At 41.7% G+C, this 16,320-nt stretch overlaps 1 protein-coding gene across 5 annotated transcripts in view; it reads right to left on the bottom strand.

Moving 5' to 3' along the window:
• The window catches only part of USP45 (ubiquitin specific peptidase 45), a 56,147-nt gene extending 39,827 nt beyond the window's left edge, over window positions 1-16,320 (bottom strand). For 3 of the 5 annotated variants that reach the window (XM_074862145.1, XM_074862148.1, XM_074862151.1), the window contains exons 1-5: window positions 16,201-16,320; window positions 7,667-7,776; window positions 4,787-4,956; window positions 3,047-3,150; window positions 2,446-2,546 (exon numbers count right to left, since the gene is read on the bottom strand). In XM_074862145.1, the coding sequence (XP_074718246.1) occupies window positions 2,446-2,546; window positions 3,047-3,150; window positions 4,787-4,956; window positions 7,667-7,766 (475 nt within the window). In that variant the 5' untranslated portion in view covers window positions 7,767-7,776; window positions 16,201-16,320. Of the gene's footprint in view, window positions 1-2,445; window positions 2,547-3,046; window positions 3,151-4,786; window positions 4,957-7,666; window positions 7,777-14,995; window positions 15,015-15,984; window positions 16,067-16,200 lie in introns of those variants that run through there. The other 2 variants (XM_074862146.1, XM_074862147.1) reach the window with 2 other exon arrangements.

Here is a 16,320-nt window from a genome sequence, read left to right on the forward strand (position 1 = left end):
TCTGGCATAAAACAGAAAAGGCATTGCTGTTACCTTTATCCAAGTGAAACAAGAATGCCAACTCCGCCTGGGACTTCCCTCTCACACATACCACTTACTTATCAACACACAGCTGTCTCCCAGCCTCTTCCGGTGAGGAGCCTGGCCCAAGGCAACAGACCATGCCAGGCAAACAGCTTTTTCCTCTTTTCCCTGCCACTTAAGAAAACACAACAAATCATCTTTAGGCCCAGAACGGGATCCAAACTGCTCAGCGCAGCCATACTCCGCCACCTGGAGAGCGTCGCAGACTTCCACCTTTAAAACGTTACTGGAAGCACACACACATGCTTTTTGCGTGAATACAAGCTTGCACTTGAGCCTCAGCCCTCTCCCGCCGTGGAGCAGGAGACACGACTACCCTGCAGGAGCAACCTCCACTAGCTAAGACTTCTCGCTGCCGAGGCGGCCACCTGGCAAGGCATGTACGTGACCTCCTTAGCTTTGAAGGACACCAGTGTGACTGTTCGCACACTCCAAACCAGGCATGTGAGTGAATCTGAAGGATGAAGCGTAACCGTGCAGGCTGGTAACACGCGGCACAAGACACTGGGAAAGCAGACTCTGCAATTCGCCACTATTTAAAACTGTTCTGCACCTGCCACCGCCTTGCAGGAGGACCCTCACGCTGCCCACAGCACCGCTCACACCCGACTACCTTTTACATCACTGCTGCTGAGCCTCCTTTTCCACGGCACCAAAGCAAGCAGGGCCAACTCAATGCACTGCTACCACAAAATGCACAACACGCTGAAGCTGGATGATAGCTAGTTTTTCATTTCTATGCCTGGTTTCAGAAGCTGAAGGGAAAACTTGTTTAAATAAAACAGGGGAAAAAAAAAAAGGGGGGGGGGGGGGGCGGGGGGAGGGTTTATTCCCTAAACAGAAACAATACATTTTTGTTTCCAGTTAAGTTTTGTTCCACAGTTTTGTTTCCTGCATGAGTCTCCAGTTATAGCTGCCAAATATTTAAATGCAGTATATGCATTTTCAAAACAGAGTATCAAAATGAAACACAAATACAAACATGGTAGAAATATATTCTGCCCTGCTCTGCTATAAACACCTGATTTTTAAGAAATCCTGGGCCTAATTTAAGCTTAAGTTAGTTTTGAATTTTGGTTACTTTATTTAAGACATTTCACAAAAAACTTCTAAGCACCACACTCACAGAATCTAAGCCATGAAGCACACAGTCATATTACTCAGAAATTCTTATCCAGCAGTGCAAAACCAGAATGAAATTGTTTCCATGAAATTAACTGAAACAAACACTACAGCATTTTAATCTGCAAGCAAGCTGCAATACCAATTACCACACAAACTTGAAACTGAACCTGTGAATGAAACTGAAATCACATACTGTATTTTCATCGCTCCAAGCGAAAAGATGCAAAAAGTAGCAGTTTATCAATTTAACAAACAACTTGTGAATAGATCAAAATATAAAATATGTATTTCTGAGTGGCCCTTCGTTTTTTTTCCCCTCAAAAAAGATATGTATCACCTCTCAAAACCAGTAGGATTTATGCACATGCAGCTAGAGGAATACACAGTCCAATTCAGAATGGCAATTCTTCTCCATCATTACTTCTAACCAGGTGACTATCTGTTTCTGGCAAAACCTACAGCCATTTGTTTTAGAAGTTTACTTAAGCTGTTTTTTTGTGAAGAAAATCTGGAATTCAATGGACTCCCTCAGTCACAAGCCAGAAATGCTGCCGACTTTGTTACCGTAGGGATTAATAACATCAACGTTATCAAAAGTAGACAGTTGAGAGTCACAAGTACAAAGTTCTATCTGTATTTACATACATTCAGAATAATAGTAGGCTCCTAACTTAAGAAAATAAATTAATACTATTTTCTATTAATAGAAATGAGCATTCTATCCATGAAAACCCCATGACATCAACAAACAGAAAGCATTACATCCAACAACAGAGTACTAGAAGATCTGCTTAAACAAATTTAATTAACTATGGAAAAAAAATTTAAACCAGAAAAATTTTAAGATGTTACAAATCCAGACTAGGAAAATTCAATTAATTAATGATTCTATATAGTTTTTGTGCATTGATTTATATGGCATCTTATTTAAGGTAACGTCTTCTCTACAATAAACTAGTATTTCTTCATTAAAGACAAAATCTGGGAAAACCATCCTATGGTGCCCAAAATATTCTTAAAACACAACCATACTGTAGGAAAAAATTTAAATTACTTTTATGAAAACCATTACAACAGGCATTACTTGCACAAAAAATTGTGCAATTACCAATTGTATTATACTTGCATCATACATAATTTTTCATTTATGTTAACATGCCTCAAAATCTGAAATACTCATTTTTATGGACAGTACGTTACAGATATCTCCAGATAAAACTATTTATATAAACTTACTTGGTTCAGCCCTGGAACCATGTTTTTGAAGAAAGTCAACTATCTGAGCCAAAACCTTTTTGTTGCAATGTGTTGACAGCTCTTCATCACATTCATAACACCTAAAAAAAAGAAGAAACAAACTGGAATTCAGGATATCTGGATGCACCTCCCAGCTCTAACAAACCTCTCAAACAAACTTACACAAATTACTTAAGCTCTGGGTTTCAATTTTTCATACTAAAAAGAGGAATAAAATTTAACTCTGTCATCCCATATATGCTCTTCTATACATCATCCCCAATTCACTGTGATACTTACAGATTTAAATAATCTCAATTTATAGTTCTGAACATAATCATATAGAAACAAGCAGGAAGGACAAACTCCTATAACCAGCCAGCTCTCTACAGAATACAGTGGACTCAAATGTCTATCTTACTTATTTGTGACCCCTCTGAGAGTCCTAAGGACAAACTAAATTTCTCTCCAGAAAGCCTGCCTTTCCTCTATATAAAGTATTAATTTTATCTGTCAGAATCATTGTTTAGAAGACAGTGCTTTAAGTTATGAGTAATCCTTATGTAGAAGCACACAGGAGCACCTGTATACTTATTCTTACCATATGATCCATGTGCTGAGATTGATAACAATGCAATGAGGTTCTGTGCGTGCTGTTTGGAAGTGTTTCAAAGAATGCTGGCCTTCCGAGTTCTTACTACATCCCTTAAAAAGGAAACAAACATCAACACAGTAAGAGAAAAACAGGAAGTGGGAAAAGACTACGTTATTAGTAAATAAACTACAAAAACTTCACTTTTCAAAATTAGACAGAAAGCTATAGTGCCCTAAATACTCGTTTAACATTCTCAAGGATTGAAAGGGTTTAACACTTTATAACCCAGTATTATAAAGATATCACTTAACTTTTTTTAAATGAACACATTTTCTTTTTACTAATAAAGGAAAATCAATGACAATACAAAACCAAAATCTCATCTTTTCTACTCAGAAAAATCAGTTAAAAGCATAGAAAATTATTGTTTGTTTTAACTTAATAGAAATAATTTCTAGCTTTTGAGTAAGTATTGAGTAAGTATCAATAGACAGAAAATGATGCCATTCACAAAAGTAAGAATTCTCTAAAAAAAAATGTGAATGAAATGACTGTGTAGCATATTTGCTCCACAGAATATCAAGGAGAGGAAAAGCACAGGTAACCCTCCGGGCTCAAGAATGCGAAATGCATTCCAGACAGCAAATGCAAAAGGTATATAAATTCTTTTGTACTAAAAAGCTACTCAGAACACACCATTTATGTACAGCAACACCGAGATAAAGCATTTGCAATTTTTCAAGTATCTACAGAGTGTGACTTAGAAGATGCAGGACTGGTCTCTGAATGAGGCATGAGTTTTGAAGGCTATTAACAGCATAAACATGAAAAAGCACACAGAGTTAACTCCTTTTAAAAGCCTTCCTTAATTACAAATTTTCAGACACAAGACATACCGAGTCCTCCTCAGATCTATATAATTATCTTCTAAAGCCTGCGAATAGCACATTTCTTTGCAAAATTAAATCTGTTCAGATAATGCTGGTAGAAGCTGGCTTCTGTCCTTATAGGAAGACCTACAGAAAGACTAAGAAAATTGTTCAGGCAACTATTAGCTGAACGAAGGGTGACATTGCCTGTAAACTGAATTTTTCTGTATCAAGTTTTATTTCACTCACAGGGCAGAAACCTGGGCAAGCCCTTGGGGTCAGGACCTGCCATTTTAAACTCTGAGGCCATGATTTGACATTATAACTGATCCAATCTAATGGCTAGATGCCACAAAAAGCAACATTCTCACTCTGGCACAGTTCTTTTTCCCTGGTTTCAATCAAATCTAGCAACTGAGTGCCCACAGTGTAAGCTGGTTCACCAATATACACCAATTTTTTCAATTTACATTGTTTTTTCATTCATTTGTATTTGTATTTGTAGGATCTTCTGCCAGATGAGCCAGCTGAACAAATGCATTTTGCAACCACACAGTTCCTGAAGCCAATTCTCTGTAAGCGGCAAGAGCATGCAGATGAAGAACAGAGGAAAAGGTAGGACCCTGACTTACTACTTGTGATGCCAAACCACACCATAACACATAAAGTTAACCCAAAACACTGCCAAAACCAAGACAAGAATGTAAGGCCACATCCCACACCACTGCAGAAGCTGAAGAATGGACTCTCACAACTAAGCAATTACGTCACACCGTTTCACTGAAGGTAACAAGATGTCAGACAGGGATCCACACCAGTCATATCTTTTAGAAAATCAGGACCCATTCACCTCCCTAAGTTTCCAGCATATGCTTACCTGAGAGCCACATTTGAGACACAGCCATATGTCCGAAGGTGCCACAGGCTCACCATCACTCATCCGCCTCTCCTTCAGACATTCTGCACATATCGACCAGACACTCTGAGCTACCGCTCTCTTCACATGATGCACATCCACTGCTTGGCTCACGTGCTGGCAGGTTAAGCCTAGAGAAAACAACACATACTCACTTTCATCCATTAAAAATAATAGCTATGAAAGGGAGCGTGTGTACACTAAAAGAGCAGAGTCTTCAACGAATTCAGCATTAAGAATAAAAAGTAGCAAAGAACTAAAATAGGAAAAATCAGCCAGCTGCTCCCCATATACTGAATTTTATGAAGGATCTATTTCAGTCCTTCTGTAACAAAAATCCTTCTCAAGTCAGTAAATGCCACCACTTAAAAACAGATAAACTACTTCGTACAAAAGTACAAGAACTACTTTTGCACAAAATGCATTTCCATGTTTTTTGGTTTGGTTTTTTTTGTCAACAGTAAAATACTTCTGGTTTCAGCTGGGATAGAGCTAACTGACGGTTTTTTCCTTCCTTCTTAGGAAGAATAGTAGCTAGAATAGTGCTGTGGTTTGGATTCAGTATGGGATTTAATATAAGAAGAATGTTGATAATGTACTGATGTTTTTAGTTGTTGCAAAGAAATGAAGGACTTTTCAACTTCTCATGTCCTGCTAGTGCACAGGTACACAAGAAACTATGGGGGAGCATAGCCAAAGCAATGGACTCAACTGGCCAACGGAATATTCCATGTCATCTAACATCACGCTCAGTATATAGATAAAGGTTGATTGGGAAGCTCCACTTGGGTTTTGGGGAAGATGGTTTCAGGATTGTCTCTTCTCTGGGATCACTAGCCAGGAACAGGCTGGCCATCAGTCAGTGGGTGGTGAGCAATCACACTGTGCATTATCCATTTGTATTTTCTATTATTACTATTATTATTAACATTTTAGTTTTATTTTATTTCAATTATTAAATTGTTTTTATCACAACATATGAGTCTCCTTACCCTTACCCCTCCAACTCTCTCCCCCATTCCACAGGAGTGGGGGAGGGTGAGTGAGCGGCTGCATGGTATTTGGCTGCCAGCCGAGTTTAAACCACGACAATACTACAAAAATCTATTTTTGCACATGACAACACAGGCAGTTGATCTCCTTTGCAATCCATAAAGAAAGATTTTCAAATACCCATGCATCCCTACTACAACTGCCCATTCTGAACACGAGTATCAATCACTATTCTCTGTCATATTTTTTGCACAAATTCCACTGCAGTATCACAGAATAACCTGGGTTTGAAGGAACCTCTGAAGGCCACCTTGTCCAAATCCTCATTCAAAGCAGGGCCAAATACAAATTTAGATCTGGTTACTGATGGCTCTGTTCAGCTGAGTGTTGAATATCTTCAAGGACAGAGGTTTCAACAACTCACTAAAAAAATCAGTTTTCTGTCTGACCATCCTCAAGATGAAAATAAATTTCCTCATACTAGTCAAATTTTCCTTGCCCTAACTTTTGTCTGTTGCCTTTAGCCCTCTCATTGTGGACCTCCCAGAAGAGCCTTGCTCTGCCTTCTCTATAACCACCTGTCAGGCAGTGAAAGAAAGAAACTGTACTTTCACTCCTTTGACTAAAGAAAGCCGTTGCCTTCAGCCCATCTTCACGTATCATGTTCTCAGTCTCCTTAATAACATGGAGCTCAACTTGCTCAGACAAGTCAATGTCCTTGTACCAGGGAGCCACAACTGAACACAGTACTCCAGATGAAGTCTCGTAAGCACTAAAAAGATGGAAATAATCACGTACCTCGCCCTACACTCTAGATAATACAGTCCAGCATACACAGTAGGCACAAGCCACACCACTTGCTTTTATTCAGCATGTGCAGTAGGACCCCCAGGACCTTTTCTGCAAAGCTGCTTTCAAGTCATTGATTCCCACCCTGTAATTGCATGTGGTTATTTAGGCCCAGCTGCCAAACTCTCCACTTGCCTTAGTTGAACACCATGAAGTTTCTGCCAGCCCATTTCTCCAGCCAGTCTAGGTGACTCTGAACAGCAGATCCACCCTTCAGCATTACCGACTGCTCTCCCCAATTTGTCGTCAGGAAGATGACAGAGTGTAGCCTCACAATGATACCACCCAGCTCTCTCAGCACCTTCAGATGCATCCCATCTGATCCCATGGACTTGTGCATGTCCAGTTTGCTTAACAGGTCTCAATCTTGTTAAACTCTGGACAATGTTTAAATCCCAGGGTCTGCCACTAGGCTCAGGGACCAGGGAGGACCAAGTGCAGAGCTTACATGTGAAGACAGAGGCAAAGGAAAGATTGAGTTCCTCACCCTTTTCCCATGTCCCTAGGTCCCCTGCCCCCTCAAGCAGCAGGTTTGCACATGCCATTTTACTGGCACAGTATCCATACAAATCTATCTCACCCTTTACATCCCTCATCAGATTTAACTCTAACTGAGGCTGGCTTACCTAATGCCATTCCTGCACAGTCAGGGCACCTCCAAGGGCAGCCCAAACCTGCCCCCACCCTCTCTGCCCTTCCTTTTGCCTCCGAGCTCAGCTGGAAGCTCCCCCTCCCTGCCCCCCCGTTCAGTTAAGCAGCCTCCTGCCACATGTGCTAGACCTTCCACAGGCACCTGAAAGGCCATTCTCCTACTTCAGGGCAGTCATGTAGTGTAACGACCAATCAGGTCATAAACACCTAACTGGGGATATTTCTGTTACAAATTCCAACAAGAAAAGCATTTCATGGTAATGGTACCACTGATTTGCGGTTATCATCAGTCAGCACCAAAGTTATTAGACCTGAACCTTACAGCCAAACATCACCTAATGTATTTACCTGAAATATCATCTGAAGAGTCCTCATCCTGTGGCCTGTTAGGCCTTTTGCTTCTCTTTGGTTTCTCGGGGTTGGCTCTTGATGGATCTTTCACCCGCATCTGTTACTTACTAGGAAGAAGAAACAGGGGTTGCTGTATTGTCCAAACACTTCATCAAATGTAGTGAGTTTGAACTCTAAAAGCATGAGATCAAATCACACATTCAAACCTCACAAACACAGTTTTAGGCTTTGACTAATGTCAGCTGTTGTGCAACAAGGAGTATGAATGTTTCAGGAATGAACTCTTAGGAATGCCACAAGATCAGTTTGTTACATTACATGACATTATAAATTGTAGCTGTAGCTATGGGGGACACACACTTCCAGGCATCAGTGTTAAATATTTGAGATACCAAGATTTTCTTTATTTTTGTTATTGTAAAGTAAACTACTACAGAGCTCCAGCCATACCTTACCAGTAAAACTTCATCAAAACAGAAGCTTCTCTTACTTAACATATCTCCCTTAGGAAAGGTTTTAGTCACCATTTACCGTTGTATATTCCCTAAAAGCTTCTGAGCAATTTCTAACACTTCAATAAAATACAAAAGTATTCCAAACTTCATGAAAGTGTCCTCTCCTGTGAGTGAGGACAGACTGGAGTGTAAGCTGACCCCTCTATTAAACATCAGAGAATCCATACAGATGAAGTCTCTCATAGGAAATTTGGGTCATTAATCAAGAAGACCTATGAAGAACAGAATTAAAGGATAAATATTTGCCACTAAACTTTAAAAAAAATCCCAGAGATTTCAGCACACCGGTCATTTAACCAAACTCCAAATGTGAAATCACTGAAGGAGTGTAGCTGTGCATCACACAAACAGTTTCTGAAGCTTAGTATACAGGTTGTCTTTTAACAATGTGCTTCATAAAAACAAATTTATGTTTTCATATATAAATCATATGAATGTAAGATAGTCTAATATTCATACATTGTAAACCTGTGAGCCATTCTGTTTAGAAAAAAAATGACACCTTGTGGTGTACCACACAGGAGTTAATAATGTCACCTGAGTCACCAGTACCAAACATTTTCAACTGTGCTACCTCATTTATGTAGGGGAAACCTCTAAAATGCCCTACATTTGAGAATAACAAAGGATATATTCTTGCTACAGATCAGTAGATAAGATTGTCAAAGTTTAAAAAGTTTGTCTACCTAAGTTTTTTAATCTTCTCTGTATATGCATTTAGACCTTTGTACTACTGAAGCTCTGAGGGACATGGGAATTGACCTGTATATTGAACTCCGTATTCCCTCTCCTTTCTTATCCATTAAGCCAATCAGCAGAACAGTCAAACAATATTGATACTAGAGCACCACCATCACTGGTATCTGAACAGCCTTCAGTGAAGTGAAGCAGGTAGTCTGGACCTCAGAGCTCCTGTTCCAGGTTCCTACAGACCTGGACAGACATCTCTTCATCTGCCACACATGCTGTTAGTGCTGGAAGTTTTCTGCATGAATGTATCAATTAGAGATTTACTGTGGACAAGTCAAATTTCTGTAGAGTATGAAAGAAACCTTTACTCTCTGCTTCCTTGCATCGACAGCTTCATGTCTCCTCAACCTTTCAAAATGCACTTCATTTTTTGCAAAATGCTACATCTACATAGCAATCAGTTTATACTGTATTAAATACCATGCATGATGTTCTTAAATTACAGATTTTAAAATTTCCTGTACTTAAGGGTATAAAGCTTGAAATGCTTAGACACACAAGTGAACAATGCCACTAAATTGAGCTTTGCTGATTTCGTAGGTTTGCAATACATGTTCATACAGTAAGAAAGATCTGAATATTCCAGCTCTTGACTATTTATACTCAACATATGTTAGCATGCCTAATGTACATCAACAACCATGGATCACGGCATCCCTAGAACACGAAAAAGTGCTTCAGACCCAAAAAACTTCAACTGTACTTCTGCCTTGGCACCTCATCATATATCCAAGCTTCATGTGAAACTACCCATCACCACTTGTCGCACTGCTGCTTAACCGAGCACAAGATTCATCGAGACATTCATCAAACAGTAAGGCCAATACAGCTACTGTTAGAAAACCCATGATTTTACACTAAATTATGTAAAGAGTCAATAGCAAAGACAGCAAAAAAGTCCTCCCTAAAGGAATGTAGTTGTGTTTGGGTTATTCAACATTGACATAAACGATCTATGAGTTCATTTCAGCATCACAATTTTTATCTCTTTGGGCAGATTATGTAAGACTGTCCAAACCACAGATTTCGCCCAAATGAAAGTCATGTTCATACCAGTACATTTTGAGAGCTTGGATAACTTAATGAAAGAACAATTATGGGCCCAACCAGCTGAAATACAAGCAAGTCTTTACCACCTGTGAAATCCTGTGGCCCATGGACCAGGTGATACAATCTGGATCAGGGCATGCACAGCCCACCGCTGAACCCACTCTCTAGGGTCCTTCAGGACACATGGAAAAGACAATGTCAGCTGGTACCTGCAACCACTGAAAACGTGGCATTTCTAGCCCAACATAGACAACATGGCATTAGAAATGAACACTGACATAAGAAGCTGGCAATACAGACAGGCACCCACCAGACAATGTTTACTGACCTGGGAGCTCTTGAAAAGCACAGCATATCAAGGACCTAGCCAGCCAGGGTTTGTGCCTGATTTTGAAAAGCATGTAAGTGGGATGAAAAGGTAAGAGCAAGGAGCTACTCAGCTTGCATCTACGATGCATGTAGCACAGTACGCGTGCAGTACTATCTGCCCTTTTCCAGTATATTTGGGGACAGAAAACACTACAAGTAAAAGATCTCATTTAACAACTAAAAACACGATCAACATTTCAAAATACACCAGAAATTTTATTATTATATTTGAGACAAACAAGGAAGAAACCTAAGGTGCTTCAGAAACTACTTCTCAGAAATTCTTCAGTTTATGGGAAATAAAAGATTGAGATTTTATTGGAACGGAGACCCTGAACAAACATAGACTCGAGAAAACATAAAACACAGCTAAGAAAAAAGCAAGAGAGAAATTCCAGAGGTTTCTGTTGGCCATGGACACAAGACATTCAGGACAAGTGGGCAGAGGAGAAACAAACAATTTACACAAAATGAACTTGATACACTGAAGATTAAAAATCATAGCAATATTCCCATGATTTGCCTCTTTCCAACCCATTCTCTTATTTTTTGAATATGTTCAATGAGTAATTTGACTACAGCCATCAACTGTGGAGTGTCCTAAAGGAGACAGCCTCTCCCTCTTTCCCTATGCAGAAAGATTGCATGAATCCTTGCTTCAAAGTTTCTTTTTGTGATGGAAAAACAAATACGGTAAGTTTTTCATTTAGTATACACAAAATCAAGTCACAGTGCAAATGATACTTGACTAATGAATCTGACAAATAAAAACACCCCAGTTTTTGTGATAGAAAAAGCCGAGTTCAGAGGGTATGTTAGCTCCACCCTGATCTCTATTTGACACACAGTAAAAATCTTAAGTGGAAATTATGCAGTGTCATGGGGAAAAAGCTAAAAATAGAAGGAGCTAAATCTCCTCCTTTTAAACAATCATTTCATACAAACCTAAGAACCAGTCCTTACCAAACGTGTTCAGATTCTTTGAGCTCAGCATACAAGAGTGAAGTATAATCATCATCACTTGATATTTTCAGTTTACTTTTTACTTCTTAAAAGACTCCTAATGCCAGTCTGCCTACAAAAAGCCGATTAAGATCAAAAGCTCCTTGCTACAACTGTTCCTTTCCACCTTTCTGGAAAGAACAAACCACTTCAAAAGCAGCAAAATGATCTGCCTACCTAATTTTAAAAGCTTCAAATTTGCCAAAGTGCCAAAAATCAACATGCTGAATTTAAGTTAAATCTAAGGTATGCCTAGACTATTTTAAATGTCTAGGCCTGAAATAGTCTGTATTTAACAGCATTAATATTTCTGTATTTAGAAATGCACCCTCTTTATAAAGTATGTATTTAGAAACTAAAAAGAGCTGGATGTAGTTCCTAAAATAAATGTTATTTTTAAAAATTTTATATTTTACCAGAAGTCAGTAGAGCTAGGACCAATAAAAGATACAAGGCTAGTGTGAACTAGAATTCACTTTTCTTTTGGGGGAAAAAAACCCAATAAAAACCAAAACCAAACAGGTCGTTCCTCTTCAAAGCATCTTTATGCAAAGAGGTGAAGCAGCAAACTATGTCTTCACTGTCTAAACTCCCCAAGACCTATTCCTGTCTTATCATCTTGGACTCCTTACTTGGAGGTTGAGTCTATCCTCCTACAAAGTCTACAGCTCACTTGCTAAATTTTGAAATGTGCCACCTTAGTGAGTCTTCCCATGCTGTACCTTCACTATGATGCTAATAAGAAACCCAAACCAGATCATCAGTATGTTAGAGAAATAACCTGCTGTGCTGACTACTACCATGACACCACTTCCATCTGCCATCGTCCACATTTTCCCTCCTCTTATAATTACGGTGCCAGCTCTTTCAGGCAAGTGCCACATTTTTGGTTTTATCTCTGTAATACCTATCATAACATTTTTCCTGATTCTTGATTAACTATAAGGATTACAGTTGCATTACTAGAATGCAAACAAGAAGATAAAAATGAGGTAGTAATCACCAGCTCATCTAAGCAGATTTACCCTGTGAAATACAGCCAAGTGAATATACAGATAGTCTCCAGGTACTATTCTGGATACGGGTAAGGCTCTCCCAGTAGGACTGCCCATTAACTGGGAAACCAGTACTGTTAACTATTTCATCAGCGAGCACCTGAATTCAAAGAAGCTGGGGTAAATACATTTACCTCAATCCCTCAAGTCATCTGAGGTATTCTAAATTCCAGCTGTCTCACCACTTGTAGCCAAACTTTCAAGTTAGAATTATGTCATTTTATGTTGCAAACGCAAAAAAACCCTGCATCACACTGGAAAGGCATAACACACACTGAATAGTGAAAAATTAGCACTTTCATGTAACTTAACAGAACTGTCCAGCTGTCAACAGCAGCCTAGCACCAAAGCAAGGAGCTGAGGAACAGCCCAGATGTGCAGATGAAGTCCAATGGCCAAGATGGTCCGTAGCACATCTGTGAAAGGTCTTTATGAGCTTCCACGTAACTGTCAGAGTACAGAAAGAAAAGCCTTTGTAGGGATCAGTAATGCCAGATCCTCTGCAGAATTGCTACATGTTTTGATGTAAGCTGCAAATTGATATATTTTGGACGTCTGTTCCAAGCGTTACCTGTGGCATTTTGGCTTGCTCGTCGCTAGATCAAATGTCACCCAATCAGAGCAAGAACCGCATCCATCACGGTTAGCAACTGGGCAGCGTCACCCATCAGCGGGCCAGGAGGCTCAGCGCTCTGACAGCCACCGAAACCTTTGCAGCAAACAAGCCCCCGCTGCCTGCTAGAGCAGTAAAAGGACCAGAACTGCTGACTGGTAGTGGCAGCAACACTTCTTCCCCTGGAAAATGTCATCTGAAATTCTGAAAGTGTCATCTCTGAGACTTCCTAGCCCAAAGGCACATCACACATCCTACACCATCACTGGAGCTCAAACGCCAATCCTGACATTATATTACAGTCCTAAAAGGGTGAGACACTGATGTACTTCTTGCACAAGGAGCGAGACACTACCCTTGGACCACCAGATACAGCTTTCCAAGTGACAGGTAAAATCCCATAGCATTTCTCACTTTTATTAATCTTTTTTATCCAGCCACCCATGCTAACCACGGTCTGTCAATGTTCCTGTTTGCACCCTGCACAATCCCCCTCACATTTCCTACTGAAACCCACTTACCACAGAAAAATTACTTCTAAGGATGCACAGAAACCAGATGTGTCCAGAAACAAGAATGAAAAGACTCTGTAACTGGGTTTTTGACTAAAGTAAATTGAAGGATTGAGTGGGTAAAAGAAGTAGTATTTTGATGACATATTTTTGCTAGTATCTTAGAGCAAAGGTTTTATGGAAAATTTCAGGGATACCTGTAAATATCCAACCTCATAAAGCAAACTGCAACTTTTGCTTATGTTCTCTATCCCACCTTAAATGTATTTTTAAAAAATATGAACACACCAAGAGGGAAAAACATCTGGGTAGGCACATTCATGGTCTAATATGGATTCTCCTAAAATTCACACTTCAAAAAGCGAAAACACGTAAGTACCACAAAGAGACCCATGACTTATAACTAATGATGTTGGCCCTCAAGTGAAAACTTTGTATGTGAAAAGGCAGTCAGATGACAGAGCTGACAGACTATGCACTCACGTGATATGAACACCAATGTAACAGTGCCATCACCACAGAAAATCTGAGGGCGTAACAACTGAAACAGCTGGAGAATAACCAGTGAATTCACAGTATCTTGGCAGGATAACTGTGTGGACAAAAACTGGGAACCAAGTGGTCCAAGATGTCATAAGAGAACATGAAGGATAATATGAGCAAAGGATGAACTTCAGAGAAATGCTAATTCTGTGAAGTCTGAAAAAAAAAAAAAAGGAACTGTGGTTGCAGCACAGTGTGTGAGATAGCAGGCTGAAGCCCACACAAGATATTACGTTAAGCTGAGACTCATGCTGTACCCCTGCTTAAAGGGCTGAGTCAGAGCAGATGAAGGAAAACAACGGCTGCATGTAACTTCCCATCTACTCTGGAAGGGTGTTGTGGGAGTTAGCTAATTAATGGAGGTAAAACAGATATAACTATAAAGGACTACGGAAAACTAGTTTGAGCACTTTGAAAGTCAAAGCCTTGCCACTGAGAGCAAAAAATTTCATTCCATTTTCTTCCTCCACACAACTGCCCTAGTTTGTTTTGATGACACGTCTAAAGTGGAACAACTTGTCCTTGATCTATGGTTGATGCTCACAGCAGAACCCATGAGACACTAGCTGCGTTTCTGTAAATCTTGCAGAAACAAAACTACAGAGCACCAGTTTTTCAATATTTCATGAAGAAATCTGACAAAATATTTACAACCCTAGTAAACTGAACAGCAATTTCACAAAGGCATGTTCTGCTATCAATCTGGCACATGTTCATACCACTACTATGCTTCCTTTTAAAAAGCTAGAGAATGAAAGCAGAAAGAATCCTTTGAACGCAACTCTGCTTTATATGTTTGTATGAGAGGATTATTTAATGGCATTGGGAAGTACTTGTAACTGAAGATGACATGCAACAAGAATACAGCGCTACACCTGGAATTATTGCCATCTGCTTCTATGTTCTTGACGTCTTACTTTATTCTTCTGCATCTCTGTTTCATATGCTGTCATGCATATTCTGTTTAAACGTGCAGGTAGTAACATATCTGTAGCAAGGGCAGGATGAAGTCCTAAAGTAAAGAACATCAACAGCAAAAGACCAAATGAAGTCCTTAAAAACAATCCAGGAATCAGAGAACCAAAACATTAACTCAAGTACAACATGCAGAGTTGCAGTTAGGGGGTCTAAAATACCACATCTCCGGTTAATCGAAAGGACGGTCACCAGGCTGTCATCTAATTCCCAGGCAAGTACCGGTCTGCATTCACTGAAAAGGAAACTTCAGGTAGCAGAGCGCCAGTCCTGCCTGCCAAAACACTTGTCGTGGGGAGCCCGCAGCCCGCCTTCACATGGCCACGCCGCAGTGGCAGCAGGCCGGCGGTGGCATCACCAGGCCGGCGTATGCCACGCTGTCACAGCAGGGCAGAAATAATCGCGCCAGCCTCATGACACAGAACTGTAAGACCATTTTATAACCGCATTCACTTGCGAGCTTGCCTAATGCAAAGTGAACAGAGCTTATGTTTCAACCCGACCAAAGGCGATGCTACCGACTCTCTCTAATTTAACGGACCAAGAAACTTACTGCAGGTCACGGAGACAGCCCGGTGCTGCTGTTTTCATGTCACAGTATTGTTAACCTATTTTAGGCCGACAGCGGACGGTCGGCACCTGCAGCTCGTCGCCGGCTACTCAAAGCGAGCCCACCCGAGCCGCACTCGACCACCACCACCAGTTCGCGACACGGCGGGAGGAGGCCCGGGTAGGGCTGCCCCGGCCGCCCCCAGCAGCAGGCGCCCGGCCCGGGCCCACGGCGGGGCAGTGCCGCCCCCCCCGCCCGCCCCCGGCAGCGGTCAGGGCGGCCCGCCCGGCCCGGGCCCTCGGCGGGGCAGTGCCCCCCCTCCGCCCGCCCGCAGCCCGGCACAACCGTCGCGCCCCCTCCCCGCGCCCCGCCCGGCCGCACCTCTGCGGCGCCCCCCGGGACGCGGCTCCGCAGGCCGCGGGCCCGGCCGCCGCCATGGCGGGGCAGATCGGCCCGGCCCGGCCCTCCAGCTGCGGCCGCCGCTTGTCGTCGCCGAGGCTCCGCGCCCCCCGGCTCCTCAGGAGAAACCCGCCGCGGCCACGGCGCCCCCCGAGCTGGGCCGGCCGCCTCCCCCCGCCCCGGGCGCCCCGCACTCACGGAGCGGCGGCGGGCAGCAGGCAGGCACAGCGCGGCGGCAGGAAGCAGCGGAGGAAGCTGGGCCGCAGCCAGGGCCGCGCCGCTCTGCTCCGCCCGGCGCGGCCCGCCCCCGGCCTCGCC

Source organism: Strix uralensis, chromosome 3 (assembly GCF_047716275.1).
Source record: "Strix uralensis isolate ZFMK-TIS-50842 chromosome 3, bStrUra1, whole genome shotgun sequence".
Lineage (NCBI taxonomy): Eukaryota > Metazoa > Chordata > Aves > Strigiformes > Strigidae > Strix > Strix uralensis.